An 18,323-nucleotide genomic window follows, 5' to 3' on the forward strand; every position below is an offset into this window, starting at 1 on the left:
TAGTTTATTATTTATTTCTCACTATTTTAAACTCTAAAAATTTTATAAATATTACATTTTATTTAAATACAGTACCTAACCTTTTTTTTTATTTTATCAAACTAAGTATTAAACTATAATTCTGTAACTATTATGAGCCTCAACCATGATTTCCATGTAGAACTCTCGTGTATCACTAGCTCACCATCCTCAACTCCACCATCACCCTTACAAATTGCTTTTTCCATGCTATCACAGCAATAGTCATCACCTTCAAAAAAAATAAAATTAAACACCTTAAAATATTTAAATAAATTAAAACATGTTTTTGAATATATTGATGTTTGGTAAAATTTTAAATTATACTTTCACTAAATGATTTAGGGACTATAATACATATAAAATTTATCTTAAATATTATTATATAAAAAAATTTGAGACATTAAACTTAACATTATTAATACAATTACTGATATAGCATTATTTTATATTTATATATTGTAAACACAAATAACTATATTGCCTTTTTTTAACATTTTTTATTTGAGACATATTATTTAATCTAAACATATATTTAAAAAAATAGATAAAAATACACAATAGCATTATTATTTATACAAAGTTACATAACTTTAATAAAACAATTTCTCTATTGGAACACTCTAGTTATAATGTCCACTCTGTAACATATTTCTATGTTATATAAACTTAGAAATTATACATAGCTCAACAAATATTAATTAATATTTAAGCTTGCGACAATCAAAATCACCCTTTCTTAATAGCATCCCAGGTAAGAATTTGGAGAGAAAATTATCTCTTAAGAAGTTAATAATTGTCCCATTGTTTTGTTGTATATAACCCACCATATAAGCTGTGCTAATGAGATCAATGCTTCTCCATCTTCTCTTTTGAGCAAATATTTTCAACCCTATTTCAATCCTCCTGTATTCCTCTTCTTCATCAACTATTTTACCATTGGTTTCTTCCCCACCTGGTTTCAATAATGCTTCAGCAATACACCTTGCTAGAACAACCCCATCTTCCAAGGCTGCACATCCACCTTGGCCAAGTTCTGGTGTCATGGGATGAAGGGCATCACCAGCTACACAAACGTTGCCTTTACTGATATTTCCCCATAGAAGCTCCCAAGGTCTTCTGTATTTTAATGGAGATGAGAAAATGGCATCTAGTTGAGTTTTCTCTACAACAGATTTCATTTCATTGGGTATATCTTCAAGCTTGCTCATTACAAATTGCTTCAGCTTAACTGGGTCGTCTTCTAATTCTTCATCTACAAAGTGTAACAGTAGAATTTTAGGGAACATGGTATTCCATTTAAGCACAAATTTGCAATAGAAAAATAAAGGGGGGGTTAAGTACCTTTGGTGGATGGAGTCCAAGTCAAAAACCAATGAAAATCCTCATCATTACAAGGGAGGAAACCAAATCGAAGACCTTTGCCAACGAACTGCCTAAATTTTGGTCCCAAACCATGGCCATCGTTGAATTTTGTGTAACCCCTAATTGCTAATCGACCTGTGAAAACAGGCGCCTTGAAACCAAGCCATTTTGCCACCACTGAGTTCACTCCATCACAACCAATCAGTACCTGTTGTCAGGTACAATCAACATTGACAGTTCAACTCAATGTTACATAGGTATGATACATTTAATGTTGTAACGTGAGTAATACATATCTAATTGATCATATTTATTTGTATATTTTTTGAACTTTGAAATAGGCAGCAAATTCAACATTAATTTGTAAAAAAAATTAAATAAATTTGTGAATTGAGTATTAGTTCAATTAGTATAGGTATTATTGTTAATGTAAGAAGATGAATGTTCGAATATGAGTTGGGGAGGCACTATGGATGATTCTAGACATTGTTTTAAAAAAGAACAAATATGATCAAAATTTATAATAAATTTGTTAAAAATAAATAAATAAACTTGCACAAAATTCTTTATAATCCAGATCTCATTTTACACTTTAATTACTTTGTTATACTGTTCACAGTTATGTGAAAACAATTATCACTTTTTCAAAATTCTAAGAAAAATAAAGTTTGGTTTTCATGTGACAACCATAAAAAATTTCATAAATTAACTCGATTTTACCTTGGTTTTGAGGATAGTTCCATCAGATAGGTGCACTCGTTTGAAGAAGCCAGATTCTTCAATGGAAACCACTTTAGACGAAAACCTGATGGTATCGCTGGGGAGTTCATTTGCTAGAGTTTCCAACAGCAATCTCCTTTGAAGACAACGAACTTCATGGCCCTTATACGATATCTCTGACACTGGCTGGTCTAAATTTGTAGAGGCAAAAAGTATGCTGCACTCATATTCAACCATTCACGTTAGTTTAGAGCAAAATGAAGCTTGGGACTTCAAAAAGACGGTACAACGTAGTTAAATACAGTACCTTGGCGTAAGGTGATGTTGATGCCGGAGAGATTCACCAATGCCAATAGCATCCAAGGCTTTCCAGGCATTGTTCCATGTCGACAATGCAAAGCCAGTGATCCTTAATCTGTCCGATGATTCCAATACTAAACTACGAATTCCAAGCCTGCAATAGTTTAGAACCAGTTACTACTATGTATATTACGTTTACAGATTCTCAATTTCAGCTAATATGATCGTATTGAAGGACTGTTGGTGCGGGTTGATGTACCTGTGAAGTCCCACGGATGTGGTTAGACCAGCAATTCCAGCCCCCACGATCACAATGTCTTCAACTATTTCCATCGGCACGCTTTTGGTTAATAAAGGCTAAACTATAGTTGCAAAATGCTCTTAATTCTTTACAAGGCTGGTAAACATGAAGGAAGATATTTATAGTGCAAGAAAGACAAGGACAAATGATGGTGTCCGGAATCCAAATCCAGGTCCAATTTTGTATATGGTCAATTTGTCTGGCCGTCAGCAGATTAAACTTCGTCCACAATATTGAATTGGATTATGTTGTCTTTTCTAGTAAAACCAACCATTCATACGATGTAAAAAGTATTGCATATTTGAGATAAAAAGAGGGGTTATCACAAGTTATGTAGCTTGTTTTAGTATCAAACACGAGGTGTGGTTGCAGGAATTGAAGAGTAGCAGTCAAGTAAGGCCTGCCGATGAGTGTTTATTACCCAATCATGTAGCAGCAGGTATCATATGGCGGCCAAGAAAGAACTAAACTGTAACATTGGAGAAGTTTAAACGAGACTTAATCTTTTCTTCTGACTAATTTTCAAAGGTCAGGACGTTTCCTTGTCTCCAAGAATGAAGATTCTAGATTACTTAATTCTCATGCAGATGCAGGGTATGGAAGGATGTTCCCAAGGTCCAAATTAATCAGTTTTGATATTATATGCTTTTTTATATATATATATATTTTCTAAATTCACTCCTAACATTCGAATGTCATCTTACCCTTATTTTTTAAAGCATTTAAGTCCTTAAATCTTTCAATTTTTGTTAAATAAATAATTTTTGAATGAAAAAGCTGACATAACCATTAGTTAACTAACGGTCAACCTTAACAATTGTTATAGTATTTCATGTATACTTAATTACTCACATTTCGTATATGTAAAATTATTAAAATTATTAGAATTTAAAAGAAAGAAAATTTGAAAAAATATATATAATTTTTCTTGTCAAATGTTGATTCCGTCTACAGAAGAAAATTATAAAAAATCTAGTAAATGGACCTAACCAGAAACCCAATAATTTTACAAAATGGTTCTTAAAACAATTAGTTGGAAATGAAGAACAAAAGTGATTCGATCTGATTGCTTTGAAAGGAAAATTTTATAAAGGGGAAAATAAGAGCCCTAAATCGAATGTTACGGGAAGATTATTCAACAGGCTGCTATAATCTTTGTGGGTTAAACGCTACGTTTTGATGTTTTAGCGTTAAGTAAATAAAACAGTGCGTTTTGGTCGAGTTGTTTAGTGGCCAAAACCACACGTTTTAAGTCCGTATCCATTAAATGAAACGATGCGTTTCATAAGCACAGCTATCAACTAACAGCTTAACTGATTTTCGAAATCGTTAATTCTTTCTTTCTTAAGCAGTTGTGGCCTGGGAGGGGAAAATGGTTATGGAATTTCAAAACTGAATTCTGCTTCTCTGATTTTCTTCTCTTTCCCTGATTTCTTTCTGTTATTCCTCACTTATTCTACTGTTATTCTGCTTCAGTTGCGTCCATATCATCGAAATCCAAACAAAAATTTATAAGAGCCCTAAATTGAAATTGGAACATTTAACCTATGCAAAAAAAAAAAAACAGGGGGAAAATAAGAGCCTAATTCGAAATCAGAAATAAAAAATTATTATTTTAGTCCCTAATCTTTTAATAAAAATGAGATTTAACCCTAAAATTGAGGACATTTACATTGCTAGCCCCTTTTCTCTGGTGTAAGAAATCAGAAAGTAGCATGGAACTGCTAATCTTGAAGCTTCCAGATTGATGAGGGAAATTGCTCAAGATTTCAAGACAGATTTGAGGTGAAAAGATATAATTATAATACATATATATATTAAATTTATTTAGACATGCAAAATCTAAATTGCCGTAAAGATCAAATAGTAAAAATATAAAATATTATTGCAACCTTCATAAATTTAGTAATTAATAATAAAGAAAAAAACATAACCGGTAAGTAACATTTAATCTAATTAAATACAATTGAAACTCCTCTTATAACCAAAAAGAAAAAAAAATTAGAAGCATTTAAAACTAATTATTTCATGGAAAAAAAAAGTAAAAGAAGGGAAAGGTCTATTTTCATCCCATTTAGTTCTATAGACCCTTAGGAGTTGAAAAATATAATATATAGATCAGTATTTTATGTCAAATTCTACTATATTAAATAATTTAAATTCTGAAAATAACATGATTACATCAATATTTTGACTAAAGTTATGAAAAATATTGATGGTTAAACAAAAAAATTTTAAATTGGATTATAACAACATTTAATTTTTAAATATAAAAAATTAAATTTCAAACTTCATTAGAAAAAGGAAATTGCTCACGATACTTATTACATTGTTTTTATTGCAAAATATGTGTGGATGTTGATGGAAAGACCCATAACAAACTCATTTCATTACATCACAATTCCTATTTATGTTGAAATTCATCATAATTTTGAAGGATATTTTTCAACTAAATCCTATCATCTTTAGTGATCTAAAAGTATTTTTTTCCCATTGCACCTGTAAAATAAGTATACTTCGAACGCGGCATGATTGTTGTTAGACGTCATGTAACACTAGAAAAATGTATTCATGATAATCTTTAGTTTGAATTTCTACATGAAATCATCATCAACGGTGAGATTATAAATGCTCAAATCGTTGTCCCCAAATTTGTATGAGCATACCATGTCCTATAAATCTCGGCACTATTGATATCATGATTTTCATTATGATGAAGCTATTAACGAGGTTAAGGCTATTGAATCAACAAGTATGAATAACAAAACATACTTACAAAAACAACTTATGTTTAGTTTAGTTATGTAATATGTTGTCTTTTTTATGTTTGAGTACCATTGTTATATATAGTCAAAATGTATGTGAAAGTGGAAAGAGATAAAAAATTTATAAGGAAACAAATTAATTATAACTAGATAATGATGGACACACTATATTAATGAAAAAAATTATGTAATTTTATAAAATAAAATTATATAAAAATTAAATACAACTTTCATTTAAATGAAAAAGTTAGCTGGTAAATATAGTAATGTTTAGGGTGAAAAATATATATGTAATGAATTTATAAAAAAATTATATAAAATTTAAGTATGGTTTTCGTTGAAATGGTAAATTTAAGAACTTAAAATTTATGATTTATCAGGTTCAAATCTTATGATTTTCATTATGTGTTTATATTTTTTTCTAAATTTATCCAAATATAAAAAGATAAAATATCCTCAAATTTGTATTTGTTGCTTTGTAAACTAATTAGACTTATGGTAATTTCACAATTGGATTGGGACCCGGTTAGATTTATCAAAATATAAAAAGGACATAAATACTTTTAAATTAATATTTTTTATTTATAAAACGAATTAGAATTAAAAATTGATTGATGGTAATACTAACTCAATTAAACTCTTTATTATTATTATTATTAAATATATAGATTTTTGAGTTAATATTTGATAATTTTATGTACAATCAGTAAATCTTAAAAAAGAAAATCTACTTACCTTCCTTTCTAGTGATGTGTTATTATTCACTAATAGCTTAGAGGCAGTTAAAGCTATTCAAGATAGGCAATTGACAGTTTTAAATTCTGCTTTGGTGGGGAGAATCCTTCAAGTTTTAGAGCATATTGGACATTGGAGGTTAAGGTATGTTCCTAGAGAAGAAAATAAAGCTGTAAATTTCTTAATTAAGATGGGTTCAAACAGGAAGGAATGTGTTCAAGTTTTCGACGAAGTCTCTAGTGGTCGCTAAATTGACTAAAAATTCGACTAAGGCAAGCGCACCTATCAAACAGTAGTATAGTTATGGTGAGACCGGAAATATCGTATCCACAAGGACTAAAAGTACTAGTAATTACTATCTTTTTATTATCTAGCCTAAGAATTAAAGGGATATTTTTAAACTAAGATTAACTATCTAATTAACTAAGAACATGACAGAGATAAAAGTTGGAAAGTACTTTTGGAAAACTGATGAAGAAGACAATACCCAAGGAAGAATCCACCTAGACTTCACTTATTACTTCTGAATTAGACGATTTATTCACTTGACTTAATCTGTAGAAATCCCTAGCTTATGTTAATATCTCTCTCGAGACTAAAAACAACTGACTCTAGGTTGATTAATTAAAATCTCTTTCTAATTAAAACTCCTATTGTTGCATTAGCTCGATCTATGGATTTCCTTATTAGATTTGACTCTAATCCGATAGATTTATGTCGTCCTATCTCTAGGATTGCAATCAACTCCGCTTAATTATGGAAGATCTTCTCTTATACAGGGACTTTTGATCCACTGAATAAGCACATCAAAACCTGAATTAATATCTTGAAATATTAAAGCAAGAATTAAAAATCATAATTAAGAATAAGAACAAGTATTTATCATATAATTCAAAAGATAATAAGATTCATCTCAGGTTTCATATTCCCTAGGTATTTAGGGAATTTAGTTCATAACAATGGGGGAAAACATCTCAAAATTGAGAAAATAACAAAACATAAAGAAACCCAAAAACTTCGGTAGAAATTGAATAGAGATCTTCAGTCTTGAGGTAAATCCTGCTTCTGAGCTAATTCCAATGGCTGTCTTCGAGTATTTTCTGCCTTCTACTCTATCCCCCCTTTTGATCCTCTTCTTATGTGTTTAAATAGACTTTGGAATGCCCAAAATAGCCCAAAATTAGCCTTTTCCAAGTAAAATTAAAATAGGTCTCGATAGGGACACGGCCGTGTAGCACGCCTGTGTGATGGTGCTCAGGCCATGTGTAATTCTGACATGGTTTTAAGTCGACACAGCCATGACACACGGGCGTGTGGCCTACCCGTGTGTCTCACACGGGCGTGTGGATTACCCGTATGGAAGTGTCTAGGCCATGTAAAGTACTAAAATAAACCCATTTTGTCCATTTTTGGCCTTTTTCTTGCACTTTTCTCTTTCCTATGATCGTCTAGATATAAAACATGAAATTAAAGGATTAGGAGCATCAAATCAACTAAATCTTATGATAAATCATCCAAAAATATGCCAAGCATAGGATTAAAATATGTTACTTTTGAAGTTTATCAAATATCCCCACACTTAAGCATTTGCTTGTCCTCAAGCAAAATCCTCAACTCACAATTAAAATTAATTCTTCTCAACTTATAATTCTTATCAAATAATGTTTCAAAATAATCCACAAATAATCATTCATTCAGAATTCAACTAAAAGAATATCAAAGTTTCAAACAATCCAAGTTGAGCATTTTAATCATAAAATCATAAGTATTTCTCTTTATCTAAATAATTACCTTTAATTCCAAATCGACAAGAGTTGACATCCTCACTAAAGATTCACTCAAATCACTCAAAGTTTTTAAGGTTCAACAATTAAGTACTCAATAGTCAAACATGAAAAGTTATTACTATAGGCTTGCATGAAAATCAAATCTTCACCACTATAAATGAGATGATACACAAATCAAAAGGTCTTTAGCAGAGTTGTAATGGGGCTTAGGTTAAAGGTGTGAATAAAGGCTGAAAAAGAGGGTTAGAATCGAGATCAATTTAATAGATTACCAAACTTAGAAAAATAAAACTAATTACTGAAATACAAACAAGTGCCAAAATTGAAACTATCCAAAACTAATGAAGTGAACTTTTTCTCAAAATAGTAACTTTAACTTATCCAAGCTTGTTATGAAAGAATAACAATATGTAATTACATGAATATATAAATATATATATTTTTAAGAATAAGAACAGAAAGTATATAATAAGAAATAATTTAGCAACTGAAATGAATGAACATAGTTAGGTAACTAATCAAATCAAATCTCGATAAAAAGGGAGTCAATAAATAGGGAGAAATTCTTAACGAATCAAAAAAGGTTAAGTTGTGGGTTATCATTAAAGGGAAATCAAGAAATGATGTTCAAGGCTCAAAAGGGTTCACTAAAGGTTAATTATGTGGGTAGGCTTTTTATGGAGTAAGTGGGTTAAAACCTAAGTGCCTTCATCATCTTAGTATATCAAATCAAAGGTGTGGTCTCGATATGTATAATCAATGCAAGTTCTAGAATAACAAATCAGTATTGACCCACTCATAACCATCAATAAAAGTGTGCAAGAAAGATATATGCTCTAAAAGGCTCAAAATCTCACAAAAATTATGGGTTTTTGATGTCAATCCTGTAAATTTAGAACTTCAAGATAATACCTCATTTCAGGGAAACAACCTAACAATTTTAATTCTTAAAAATTCAACTTATCATGCTTAATTCTCAATTGTCCTAAAGTTTAAATAATCAATGCACAATTACCTATGTTTTAATCCAAAACATATCAATAAAAATTATAAATCAATTAAAATTCATTCTAATAATAATATGAGAAAATTATTTGAGAACAACTTATAATTTAGGGTTTTTTTATAATCATATAAATAACCTCCTCACACTTAAGATGTACATTATCCTCAATGTACAAAGATAGATAATAACAATATAAGCATAATAGCATAAATGAGGGGGAGAAGCGAAACTACCCTGAATTTGGATGTAATCCATGGAATAACGAAAGCGTATTTATAGACATTGGAAATGAAGTGCATGCATAATTAGGTAGAGTGAAGGTGGGGCAGGATACTCTAGTGGTGGTAGAGGTTGGGTTCCACAATTACAGCGCCAAGCGAAGAGGTTATCGTGGTGGTCGGTGTCGTGGTGGCTATGGTTGTGGTCGAGCAGAACATGGCAATCATAGATTATCTTTCCCCAGAGGGTTGTTTGTATATTCCTGAGTAGCACCAATCGACTGAACCTTTTGAAACTGCGATATCACTAGTAATGTTGTAGGGAGTTATATCAATAGGGTTGTTATGGTTACTCATAAAAGAATAGCCATATAATTAAGGGGTTCAAAATATACTAATAAAAGTCTTTTAGAACATGAAAAATAAAAATAAAAATAAAAACAAAAGGAAAGGAAAGGAAAAACAAAGTGAAAATAAAAGGACTCAAAAGTCCTCATCGGCAGCTGGATCATGAGGTGGTGGTGCTGGAGGCGAAATGTAAAAATGCTAGCAAATCTGCTGTAGAGTCGCCTCTATACTGTCGAATCGCTGAGCGGAGCTGTTGAACTGCTGAGTGCAATATTGCTCGAATCGAGTCAGGTGGTCAGAAATTTCTGTCAATGAAGTAGCCGCATGAACTGGTCTGTGACTCGACGGTGGCTGAGAAGGTGAGTTCTCATGAAAGGAAGGGATATCGTCAGTAATATCCTCGGGGTCATCCTGATCGGTGGCTCGTGTTAATCGGTATTGAGGAGGATCAAACCTACGACGACGCTCTATCACCCTCATGTGGAGCATACTTGAGATGCCCTGTTGGGACATCTAACCGATGAATGTGAGTGATGAGGATTGCGCCAGTGTGTTCAGGAGCCCAAAGTGTCGAGCTAGACGAGTCACGTAAGGGCCGATGCAGATGACTCTTTTTCTGTGTCGTTTGGTCTGATGGCGAAAGGCGAGGGTGATGAAGTATGCGAGATCAAAAACATGCCCTTACCTCATACTCCATAAGAAGTATACGTTGTGAGTATTAACGACGCCAGTACTCTCTCGTCGCCCTGTTAAAGTCTGGGCAAGTAGTGCATGAACGTATTGTAGGGCTGGGGGGAGAGCTAATGCCTTCGAACAACTGGGATCATAGGCTCCTACTATAGGTAAGAGACTGTCCCAACAGGATGAGGGTGAATAATGAATCTGACGGTGAAGACGGGGAAAATTTTTAGCCTCCATAAATTCGTCAGTATAAAGTCCCAAGGCCACTCCTAATTCTAGGACACTCAATTAACACACTAGACCGCCAAGACAGAAATGGACTGTGCATGGGTCGTTGAACTCTGACATAACCGTCTGCAACTGAAATGTCGAACAAATTTCCAAAGTGAACTCCAAGTATGTCGGCTCAATAATGTCGAAGAAACGGTCCCAATAAGTAGTAGTGAGGAGGGCGCGAACTGAGTCAGCAAGATGGACTGGTTCCAATGCAACCTAGTTGATGCACCGACCCACGCCAAGGGGTCTTGTACGAAGAATCTGGAAAAGGTCCTTTTGAGGTCCTGGTGGGAACTGTAGAAAGGGATGGCTTATCTCAATGGTCGCACTTGAGGATGTCGCTCCTGGACCCTTCTGCTTTTTAGAAGCGGGGACTGGAACTTTGGTTTTTCCGCATGAATTTGCCATAATAATCCTGTAGAAGGGAGTAAGGAAATCAATTTTGAAAAATCGTCCATAGGCAACAAAGTAGATATCTAGGTGTAACTCCAAATCGGACTGAATGGGATGTGAAGGAAATTAAAATAGCTAGAATCCATGTAATTATTAATGAAAAAAGGGAAGTATGAAAATAATAGCCGAATGAAAAATACTAGTAAGAATAATATGCATAATAAGATTTATAGGTAAAATGTAGAAAACTAATATATGAAACACGATATTTAAAAGACTTCATGGGAATGTCAAAATAAATCATATATGAGTAAGTATGAGAATACTAGTGACTAAAATTGTGCGAATGAAGAAATTAATATCATCAAAGAATGAAAACTAAAAGTTAAGAAATAACAATGATCAGAAGCCAAATAGTGGCAAAAAATAATAAGTAAAAATAAACAAATAATAATAGAAGAGAAGAAAAAGAAGAATAATAACTGTAAAAGAAAGTGAGAGAAATAATAAACAAGTTTAACCAATGGCGATAAGGGCTGTGGCTGGGTGGTGATAGCCGAATGGTTGATACAACGAAATAGGGAGTCAGTTGGTAGGGGTGTATACGGGTGGTATTGGAGAAGGAGTATTGGCCGGAAGGGTTTTGGGAAAGGAAAAGAAAGGTAGAGGAAGGGGGAAAAGAAGGGTGGTTTTAGTGTGGTGGCTCATCAGAAAATGGTGGCCAGAGTAGGAGGTTGTTGACTGTGGCGGCTAGGGGACGTGAATAGTAAATGGGGTGAAAGGGTGAATAGTGGGGTTTAAATAAGAAGGATTTAGGGTTTGGGTTGAAAATGAGGGGGCCACGGTCGTGGCCCATGCCAGTGTGCCTCACTCCTAGCCCGTGTTTTTCGTGAAATTTAAGTCAGTATTGCACACGACCTTTAGACACGCCCATGGACACACGGCTGCATCGCACGGTCGTGTGCTCTTTCATTCGCTTCTCCCATGTCTATGGGAGTTCCAACACGCCCGGGTCTTAATTTGTGCTCATGGTCGATGATTTAAGTCAGTGTCACCCACGGCCCGTGGACACACCTGTGCGTCACGGTCGCATCGCACGGTCGTGTGCTCTTTCGTTCGCTTCTCCCACGCCCGTGGAAGTTCCAACACGCCCGGGTCTTAATTTGTAGTCAGGATTGCCCACAACTTTTGGACACGGCCGTGGGATCTACCCATTTTCCATTTTGACTTGTTGAAAATTTCAAAGTGTGTACTCAGGTTCCCACAAGACTCAGGCACGCCCGTGTTTTATGACCGTGTGGGTTATACGGTCGCATCGCACGGCCGTGCTAATTTAACGCATTCTGTGCCTCTGGCGATTTTTGGGAAATTGAAGTGCAGTTTCACCACGGTCTGAGACACACTCGTGTTTCATGACCTTGTGGTTCGCAAGGCCGTATCGTACTGCCGTGGCTAGTTATCGCAGCCCGTGTATCACTTTGACTTGAGAAAATGTGTGTCCTATTTTAACACAGCCATGGGCATGCCCGTGTGTCCGGCCGAGTGTGTCAAAAATACATGCATTTAAACTATAAAAAATGAAAGAAAAATAAACTTATTTAATGGGGTTAGCGCTCAGGTTGCCTCCCGAGGAGCGCTTATTTAAAGTCTAAGCTCGACTTTACCTTGTGGGCATATTTAGGCAGGTTCACAGAGCCATAGCTCCTCTCTATTATCTCTAAAATCCTCACCGTTATAAAGTTTAAGACGATGTTCATTTACCTTGAAAGTGTCGTGGGTTGGATGACTTACCTCTACTGTGCCATATGGAAAAACGGTTTGGACTATGAATGGACTTGACCATCGTGATTTTAGCTTCCTAGGAAACAATTTGAGCCTTGAGTTGTATAGCAGGACAAGATCTCCAACTTTAAATTGCTTGTGTTGCTTTAAACGAGCATCATGGTGACGCTTCATTGCTTTCTTGTATAATCGCAAATTCTCATATGCATTAGCTCGCCACTCATTTAGCTCATTCAACTGCATCAACCTTTTATCACTTGCAAGTTTGAGATCAAAGTTTAGAAACTTTATAGCCCAGAATGCCTTGTGTTCTAGTTCAAACAGTAAATGACAACTTTTCCCATAAACAAGTCTTTAAGGAGATGTTCCTATGGGGGTCTTAAAAGCAGTTCTATAGGCCCATAAAGCATCATATACTTTCATTGCCCAATCCTTCCTATTTGACTCTACAGTCTTTTCTAAGATACTTTTAAGCTTTTGGTTTGCTACTTCGACTTGTCCACTAGTTTGAGGATGGTAAGGGGTAGTTGTTCTGTGGTAAACTCCATATTTCTTAAGGGTTTTATCAAATTAAGCATTACAAAAATGAGTACACCTATCACTGATAATTGCTCTAGGTGTCCCAAATCGAGAGAAGAGTTTCTTAAGGAACCTCACCACCACTCTAGCATCATTAATAGGTAAAGCTTGGGCTTCCACCTATTTGGATATATAATCAACGGCTACTAAGATGTATTTATTCCCAAATGAGCGAGGGAATGAACCCATAAAATTAATACCCTATACATCAAATATTTCACATGAAAGCATATACGTTTGAGGCATTTCATCATGTTTGGAGATATTACATGTTCGTTGACATTTATCACAAGAAGTAACATACCTGTTGGCGTCTTTGAATAGTGTGGGCCAATAAAAACTTGATTCGAGCTTTTTATGTGCAGTCCTAATCCCACTGTAATGTCCTCTAGTCGGTCCTGAATGGAAATGTTCCAAGATTTTAATTGCTTCTTACTTTGTAACGCATCTTCTAATAACTTGATCTGTACATATACGGAAAAGAAAAGGATCTTCCCAAAAGTAGTTTTTCACATCAATAAAAAATCGCTTCTTTTGCTGATGTGTCAACCCTTTTGGTGTAACGTTAGCAACTAAATAATTTGCAATGTCTGCAAACCAAGGTACTCAGAGTCAGTTATAACTATAACCAGGAGTTGTTCTTTAGGAAACGAGTCATTTATCTCATGTTCATCAAGCTCCTTAAGATGTGGATTTTCTAATCTGGACAGATGATCTGTTGCAAGATTTTCTACTCCCTTCTTATCTTGAATTTATAAATCGAATTCCTACAACAATAAAATCCATCTTATTAGTCAAGGCTTTGCATCTGCTTTAGTAAGGAAGTATCGAAGAGCTGAATGGTTAGTGTAAACGACAACTTTAGATAAAATTAAATATGGTCTAAATTTATCGAATGCAAAAACCATAGCCAACAACTCTTTCTCAGTCATCGTATAATTTTCTTGTGCAGCTGTCAATATCTTGCTAGCATAATAGATCGATTGAAAATGCTTGTCTTTTCGCTGTCCAAGAACCGCACCTACTGCAAAATCACTCGCATCATACATTAGTTCAAAGGGTAAATTCCAATTAGGTGCCAATACAATCGGAGCATTAATTAATTTGTCTTTCAAAGTATAAAATGCTTCTAAACATTCCTTATTAAAATCGAAAGGCACATCCTTTTCTAGTAAATTCGTTAAATGCTTAGCTATTTTAGAAAAATCATTAATAAATCTTCTATAAAATCCAGCATGTCCTAAAAAGCTTGGAATAGCCTTAACTGAACTAGGGGGAGGTAATTTCTCAATAGTTTCAATTTTCGCTTTGTCAACCTCAATCCCTTTACTAGAAATTCTGTGGCCTAACACAATCCCTTCATGAACCATGAAATGACATTTTTCCCAGTTCAGTATAAGGTTCGTTTCCTCACATCTCATTATAACTTGTTTTAAATTTTTAAAGCAAAGATGAAAATAGTTACTGATACCGAGAAGTCATCCATAAATACCTCCATAAAGTCTTCTACGAGTTCATCAAAAATAGCCAATATGCATTGCTGAAAAGTAGCAGGAGCATTACATAATCCAGAAGGCATTTGTCGATAAGCAAACGTACTGTATGGACATGTAAATGTTGTTTTCTCTTGATCTTCAAGAGCTATTGGGATTTGGAAGTAACTAGAGAGTCCATCTAGGAAGCAATAATACATGTGCTCAGATAATCTTTTCAACATCTGATCAATGAATGGTAAGGGAAAATGATCTTTTCTCGTGGCATCGTTCAACTTCCTATAGTCAATGCAAACTCTCCATCCCATGACTGTACGTGTTGGGATTAATTCATTCTTCTCATTAGCCACAACAATCATGCCTCCTTTCTTAGGGACAACATGCACAAGACTCACCCAAGAATTGTCAGAAATAGGATAAATAACTCCAGTATCTAGAAGTTTAATTACCTCAGCTTTTACGACTTCTTTCATGTTAGGATTCAGTCGTTTTTGAGCTTGGACACAAAGTTTATATTCATCTTCTATTAAAATTTTATGTGTGCAAAAAGAAGGACTGATCCCTCTTATGTCAGAAATCTTCCAAGCTATAGCTCTTTTATGCTCTTTCAATACTTGAAGTAATTCGTCCTTTTTGGTTGGCTGTAAATCTGAAGCAATAATCACTGGTAATGTGGAATTATTTCCAAGAAATGCATATTCTAGGTGATTTGGTAGTTGCTTCAATTCCAATTTAGGAGGTTCTTCAACAGAGGGTTTTAATTTTAATTCATTGTTTACTTTAATTCTTCTGTCTCAGTGAAGACTCATTAGAATTTAATTCAGGTTTTGTCTTATCTGACACAGAATCATTGTCATTTACCTACTCTCCTTGTGTAAGACTGGAACGGTGGAAATGTGCAAGTGTACACAATCATAACAAGTAATAAAGTGACAAGTAAATGTCGAGTTATCGTACCCACAGGGACTGTAAAAAGCGATATTTATGAAATTAATTAAAACACTTTGGTGAGGTAAAAATGATTTTGGTTTGAAAAGAGTGATTTATAAACTAAGATTTTAAAACTAAGCAAACAATTTAAATAAATTAAAAGAGTTCTAGTGCACGATTTCAATTAAGATTTAATCAAGATGATATAATTTTGTTGGATTAATTATACCTTTTTAACTTAGAAATATTAAATTCGTGCTTACGCTGTTATGAATAAATTCACGGCAACCCAGTAATTTGCTAACTTATGAACATATTTACTAATTAAAAAAATTCCATTTATCTCTTGAACATATCCCTATGCCAATTCAACCGACTAAACAGATTTAATAAAGTAAACATGCTATTGCACATACATACTTATTGAATTAAATGATCTCTCGCATATTCCTATGTCGATTCAACCGATTAATTCAACTTAATAAACATGTAAAAGATTATGTGAAGTAACAAAGTAGCCATACCTTGAAACAATTTAATCACAACAATCTTGCAAGTTATGCAAGGCATATGTATCGCCAAATACAATGCTAATTTAATTTTTAGTTACCTTAGAAGAATTAAACATGCACTGATTAAGTACTGAGTCCATTAATTGCAATTTCAATTCGTTTAAAAAATTAATTCTTTAGTTATCTAAACAATTACAATGCCAGATAACCTAAACATGATTTTACTTAATCAAGCATTTCACTGAGGCCTATAACAGCATAAACACTATTTTAATAATTCAAGTAGGCAAAATATAATCAACCCAACACGAATTAAATTCAAGCTAAATTGATTAAAATAACCATTTCAACAATAATATTTTTCATAGATATGTTCATCATAAAAACAATAGAAATTAAAAAGAAAGGGAACAGAAAGCAAATCCAGTGTTTCTCTGCGGCTTGACTGTTGCTCCGTTCTTAGTCTCCGTTGTCTTCGCCGAGCAAGGCTTCTATGAATCCTTGATCGCTGCCCAAGATGGCTGAAGCACACCTCTTTCTCAAGAGAGGAAATCAGCACAAGAGGAAGGGAAAATGGGATGGAGAAATGGAGAGGAAACTTTGAGAGAAATGAAGAGAGGATGAAGAATGTTGTGGAATGAGGGATGTTGAGGGATGCTTTAAAATGGGCAGCATAGGGTGGCTTTTATAGCTGAAGAGGGCTGCTAAAAATAGCAAATTCAGTAGCCAAGAGAGCCCTCCCATGGCCGGCCACACACATGGCAAGGTTGAAGCTTTCAACCTTGCTAAAAATAGGCTGGGCCAAATCTACAAAGCCTAAAATAAAGGTGGGGTTTGAACGTAATTTGGAGGTTTTTCAAGGGCCTTTTTGCAAGAATATTTTATCAGCTAATTTTCTGATTTGGGTCAGCCAATGGACGGTTCTGGTCAGCCCAATTAGTGGCTGGTTCGGCTCACTTCATTCGGTTCAACCAGTGCGGTTCACTAGGCCCTTTCTTTATAATTAATTAAAATTAATTCATTTAACCTAAATTAAATAGGAAATAAATTAAAATTAATTTAATTATGAATTAATACACATTTTTGGACCGTCTTGGGCTGGAAATTAATTGGCCTCGATACTTCAAATTGCTCTCAGTTTTGTTCTTCTCGCAGTGTTCACAGGACCCTTTTTCTCCAATTGTGTAATTCTGTCAAAATAACCAAATTTAATCAAAATTAACTACAAAATTAATTAAAATTCATAATTTTTATATTTTTAACATAAGGTAATTATTTTATAATATTTAATTATTTTTTTGACAAGAATTTAACTAAATTTGCATGAATTTAAGTAGAATTGGGTATGAAAAAGTATATAAATTTTTGTGTTTCCACACCCCCAAGTTACTTCATTGCTCGTCCCGAGTAATGCGCAAATTTTGAAAAGAATCTCTCAGAAACACCTTTGAAAGATTCTTTCAGAACAACATTTTTTTCAAAATTATGAACTTAAAATACTTATGCTCAAAGACAAGAAATCTGTTAGTTATGCTACTTAAGTATGCATATTGTTCAACTTAAATTCAACCACTTATTATTATAGCAAAATTTAGACTAAATCCTTTTGTAATAAAGACATGTTAATCCTTACCAATTTGATTTTTATTCCTTTATTAGAGACTAAGCTGCAATCATTAAGCTTAACATATGTCTTCATATGTTGATCGTAGCAATTTCTCTCCACTAATGTAGGTAGCATGAGGACTTTGAATCAATAGGTCTTTATCAGGGTTGTAAAGTGGCTAGGCTAGGGGTAAGTGAAAGATGGATAAATTTTGGTTTTAAAAAAAACCCTAGACTCAGCATCAATTGAACCTTCGGAGTTTTTACCTTCGATACACCAACTTGACTTTCATACGCTCTTTTTCAAATATATCTGCTTTTTTTTTTCAATTAACACGAGCACTTATTTTGTGTACTGCAATTCTCGAGCAATTGATACTTCTTGTCAACTCCCTCAAACTTATTTTCGAACAATATCTAGAATATTACCGAGTCTAGTGTTTGGGACAATTTTAAGATTATTAAGCGAAAAGTAATGGCTAATTATTATAAGGGTCGGAATAAAATCA

The 18,323-nt window shown here is 33.8% G+C and overlaps 1 protein-coding gene across 1 annotated transcript; it reads right to left on the minus strand.

Annotated features, from left to right (window-relative positions):
* Positions 1–593: 593 nt before the first annotated feature.
* LOC107958301 (monooxygenase 2) lies at positions 594–3,004 on the minus strand. Its single transcript, XM_016894063.2, has 5 exons — positions 2,663–3,004; positions 2,411–2,557; positions 2,104–2,320; positions 1,363–1,591; positions 594–1,273 (listed from the first exon to the last, which is right to left on the minus strand). The coding sequence occupies exons 1-5, from the start codon at positions 2,734–2,736 to the stop codon at positions 720–722; spliced, it is 1,221 nt and encodes a 406-aa protein (XP_016749552.1). The 5' UTR covers positions 2,737–3,004; the 3' UTR covers positions 594–719.
* Between the last annotated feature and the right edge of the window lie 15,319 nt (positions 3,005–18,323).

Source organism: Gossypium hirsutum, chromosome A01 (genome assembly GCF_007990345.1).
Source record: "Gossypium hirsutum isolate 1008001.06 chromosome A01, Gossypium_hirsutum_v2.1, whole genome shotgun sequence".
Lineage (NCBI taxonomy): Eukaryota > Viridiplantae > Streptophyta > Magnoliopsida > Malvales > Malvaceae > Gossypium > Gossypium hirsutum.

What these genes read in the sequence shown, in the direction of transcription:
- LOC107958301 (XM_016894063.2), bottom strand. Translation starts at nt 2,736, where the DNA reads ATGGAAATAGTTGAAGACATTGTGATCGTGGGGGCTGGAATTGCTGGT. An exon ending in CAACATCACCTTACGCCAAG is followed by an intron (nt 2,321 to 2,410) that starts GTACTGTATTTA and finishes ATATGAGTGCAG; the next exon opens with CATACTTTTTGCCTCTACAA. An exon ending in TTGGACTCCATCCACCAAAG is followed by an intron (nt 1,274 to 1,362) that starts GTACTTAACCCC and finishes TACACTTTGTAG; the next exon opens with ATGAAGAATTAGAAGACGAC.